Source organism: Suricata suricatta, chromosome X, assembly GCF_006229205.1.
Source record: "Suricata suricatta isolate VVHF042 chromosome X, meerkat_22Aug2017_6uvM2_HiC, whole genome shotgun sequence".
NCBI lineage: Eukaryota > Metazoa > Chordata > Mammalia > Carnivora > Herpestidae > Suricata > Suricata suricatta.
This window is the reverse complement of record NC_043717.1, coordinates 47,407,567-47,411,574: the sequence shown is the minus strand read 5'-3', so window position 1 is coordinate 47,411,574 and position 4,008 is coordinate 47,407,567. Positions and strand designations below refer to the sequence as shown.

At 42.7% G+C, this 4,008-nt stretch overlaps 1 protein-coding gene across 6 annotated transcripts in view; it reads left to right on the top strand.

Annotated features, from left to right (window-relative positions):
* VSIG4 (V-set and immunoglobulin domain containing 4) overlaps window positions 1-2,850 on the top strand; it is a 39,347-nt gene extending 36,497 nt beyond the window's left edge. For 4 of the 6 annotated variants that reach the window (XM_029930263.1, XM_029930262.1, XM_029930260.1 and 1 more), the window contains 2 exons: window positions 1,241-1,262; window positions 1,601-2,315. In XM_029930263.1, coding sequence (XP_029786123.1) covers window positions 1,241-1,262; window positions 1,601-1,838 — 260 coding nt within the window. In that variant the 3' untranslated portion in view covers window positions 1,839-2,315. Of the gene's footprint in view, window positions 1-1,240; window positions 1,263-1,600; window positions 2,316-2,611 lie in introns of those variants that run through there. The other 2 variants (XM_029930264.1, XM_029930265.1) reach the window with 2 other exon arrangements.
* The last annotated feature ends 1,158 nt before the right edge of the window (window positions 2,851-4,008 follow it).

Below are 4,008 nucleotides of genomic sequence, written 5' to 3'. Positions count from 1 at the left end.
GGTGTTTTGATTTTTTACTTTGCTTCTCTGTTTTGAGTGTCATTGCAACTACTGTATTGTAAATGATGGAAAATAATTGCATATGTTAAAAAATATGAAACTTTATAAAGTAAAAAAAATAAATAAAATTTTTAAATTAAAAAAATGTGGAAACAGAGATAACTCAAAAAGCCACAAATCACAGGAAAAAATTTCATCATAGTCTCAATGAGATTAGGTGTAAACTGTAATCATATTAGATTGTTTCCCTCACAAAAACCTTCTAGGGCTGTTTGTGGCCCAGGGGATAGAAGTCAAAAGTTGCATTCCATTCAAGGCCCTCTCTGATGTGACTCTTGATCCCCATCTCCCCTTAATTTCATTTCTAATCACTGGACTCAAACAGGCAAATATGTCACATATACTTAATGACTTAATGCTTTTTCCCTTCTGGATTGGCTTCACAGAATTTCTGTTTTTAATCTCTATAGGGGAACAGCCTTAGGACATCAATTTAAACTAACATGTGCCTACTCTTGTTGGGATGAACACTAGGTTTTGAATGGAAAAAATTGTCAATAAAGTATATTACAAAACAAACATGTGCCTACTATGTGCCAGGTGTGGGCATATAAAAATGAAATCGACACAGCTGTGGTATGGGAGCTATCAGATCAGTGGGAACTATCAGGCCAGTGGGGCAGGTAAGACATGGAAACACAGGGCTGTATCACAAAGCAGAAGGCCTGTGGCATGCTCTGTTTTCATTCTTGTATTTGAAAGCATGCATTCCCCGTTGCATTCTTGAAAGATGATGAACTCCTACAGGGTAGTATTAAGAAACATCCATCTTTGTATCAGGTTATAGAGCCTTTAAGCCTGCACGGAATGTAGACAGTTCTCCTCCACAGACACTAGGGGGCAACGGCGACCTATTTCAGGATTTTTCCTGTGTGCAGAGTGGTGATGAGTACATTTGGAAATGGCTTAGGCTATGATCCCTGAGAGATTAGTTTAACCCCTTCTGCCTGGACTCTGGCCTAGCCACCAAATTGCCACAAAAACTCCCTGGGGATCTTTGGAAAAATTATTTTCTCTGAGAAATCTGTATTCTTGTGTTTTAGTTTATCTTCCCAATACCTCCCAGTTGAGGTCTTCCTTTCTATCTCTCCCTCATCCTTTGACTGATAACGAGTGTCCATGTTTGGCCCTTGTCCACTCCTCACGGAGACTTATTACTTAATTTCTCTTTCTTTTCTAGAGAATATCTATGAAGTGGCCAGGTAAGATTACCTCTGCTTTTCCATCTTCTGACCCCTGCCCTGCCCTCATTTTGCTTGTCATTGGCATAGAGGAAAGAGAGGTTGGCATAAACCCAATTCTAAGTCCCATGACCTTCAAGGTCAAGGAACAGCTTTCTTCCCTCTCTGAAGCACTTCCAGAGATTCTTTCTTGGCCCACTGATGACACAAGATAATCCAGGTCCACCATCCTCCTGTTCCCAGAAGCCTTTAGCAATAAGAGCCTAAGGGTCAGTTGGCAAGAATTGGGACAGAAGTGTGGGAAACTAGATTCCCAGCCTCAAGTCCCTCTTTATGAGTGGTGGAATCTTGGGCCACAGGGCACATGCCAGGGAGGCCAGTGATTCTGATGAAACCTGGAGAGTGGCCATTTTCACAAGTGGCTGCTCCAGTGAAGAACCATCTTCCCAGACTCCGGACAATGACTACTCTGACAATCCCTGCCTGGGCCAGGAGCACCAAATCATCGCCCAGATCAGTGGTGACTATGCTCGCCTGTTGAACACAGTTCCTCCAGATCATGAGCTTTTGACTACCAAGGACAAGAGTGCCTGCTAGGCCATAGTCTGCTGACATAATTGGCTATTCAACCCCTGCTTTCTGCATAGCTGCCTTCCCTGCTACTGCTCTTCCTGGATAGCCCAATGGGTCTTTCCTCACTGAGGTTCTCAGAGTGACTGGCTTTGCCTAAGAAGTTACCATATGCACTTCAAGCAAGCCTGCTGCTGGGTCAGGTCTTAGACCTTTCTATTATCCCTTCCTCTGCTTCTTCTCTTCAAATACCAGAAGGAAGTTCCGATAGCACTAAGACGTGGTCATCATGCCTCCAGACACCACTCAGCTTTGGCCTCTTGCCACCAGAAGACCAGAGAAAAACTCAGCTTTGCCAGCTCAGGGGACCAGTTGTGTCCAGGATTACTTCTCTTTCTTCAGGGCCAGACACTTTTTATGTAACAAGCTAGGGTTAAGTATTGCTCCTGAACTGTGAGTCTAGTATTCTTTTGGTGCTCAATAAATATCTAATCATGATAGCAACCTTGGTTATATTATTTTTCTCTCACATACCTATCAAGTGATTAAAGTGAGACTGTTGAGATGTTTGGGGACTTTGAATTATAAATATACCTTTTATTTTTTGGCCTTTCTCTTTCCCACACATACCACATTTACCTTACTTCAGAGGTGGGCCCATCTGGGACACAATGAATATTTGGCAAATTAGCATTCAAGTAGCTTCCATTACCTTCCCTGTCACCCTGCCAACTCCACCTGGATGATTCTCTTAAGTCAATTGGAAACCTGAAAATGAGGGACCCCCTCTTCTGTTTCAGGGGACTGTGGAAGCAGAGATGAAGCTCTCTTTATTTTTGAAGTATGAATACACCACCCTCAAAAATTTCTACTGCCTGGAATCCTAAAATCTTTGTAATAGTTGTATTCACCGTAAGTCATCTCTATACTCTGTACTCTGGTCTCTTCTTACAATGTGTGGGTCAAAGCAAGGAAAGATTTTTCTTTAAGCATAAATGAGAACTAGGAGTGTGTGTGTGTGTGTGTGTGTGTGTGTGTGTGTGTGCCTGCGTGTGTGTGCATGCACATACATGCATGCATGTGTTTGACAATTTATATGTGTGCACACATGCATACACCTTTATTTCAGTCTCCTCTGTGAAGACCCATTCTAGATTGACTCAACACTGCTTCCTTTTCTTCATGTACTTCATGTCAAACAAACTTCTATGCTCTTCATGGAAGCTATTTTTGCCATTTTGGGTTCCAATGCAGACCAAGGTCAGCTCAGGTTTCATCAGGAGCTTCTCTCCTTTGGGATGATTATAGAAGTCAAAATAGCACACAAAAGTGAACAAAAATTATTCCTCTACTTCACCACCACCAACCTGCCAAGTCCATGGTCAAAACCTCAGCACTTTTTTCATCCCTATATACCAGCTTCACATAGCTGGTGAAAGGAACAACTTATTCTTCCCGATCATGCTTACAAACCTGTGAAACAGGGACCCACCCAGTGGAAACCTCAGCTTCCTTTATGAAACAGCTGTGTCCAGACCCTCAGTCTCAGAAAAAAAGCGCCATTATTTTCTTCCTACTACCCTTAGAGAAAGAAATGACTGGGGTTGAGAAGATAATCCTAATTTCATGTCCTTAATAAAAGGATTCTCAGTGGTGCCTGGTGGTTCAGTCAGCTGAGCATCCAACTCTTGACTTCAGCTCTGCTCATGGTCCCAGGGTTGTGGGATTGAGCCCCGAGTCAGGGTTCTCTCTGAGAATGGAACCTGTTTAAGACTCTCTCTCTCTCTCTCTCTCTCTCTCTCTCTCTCTCCCACACTCCCCCTTATTCTTCCCCTTTCCCCCACTTTTGCATGCTCTTTCTCTAAAATAAAAAAAGTATATAATGGGGTGCCTGGGTGGCTCAGTCAGTTGAACTTCCAACTTTAGCTCGGCATGACCTTACAGTTTTGTGGGCTTGAGCTCCATGCTGGGCTTTGCACTGAGAGCAAGGAGCCTGCTTCAGATTTTGTCTCCCTCTCTCTCTGCCACCCCACCTCTTGTTCTCACTCTCTATTAAAAATAAACTTTGAAAAAAGTTTAAAATTTATAAAAACACATGCAAAAATAAATAAATGAAAGAATCCCCAGGCCCAAGAATACTCCCCTGCTACTCCCATAGAAGCTATGAATTCCCAAGGATATCTCAGAGTCTCTTATC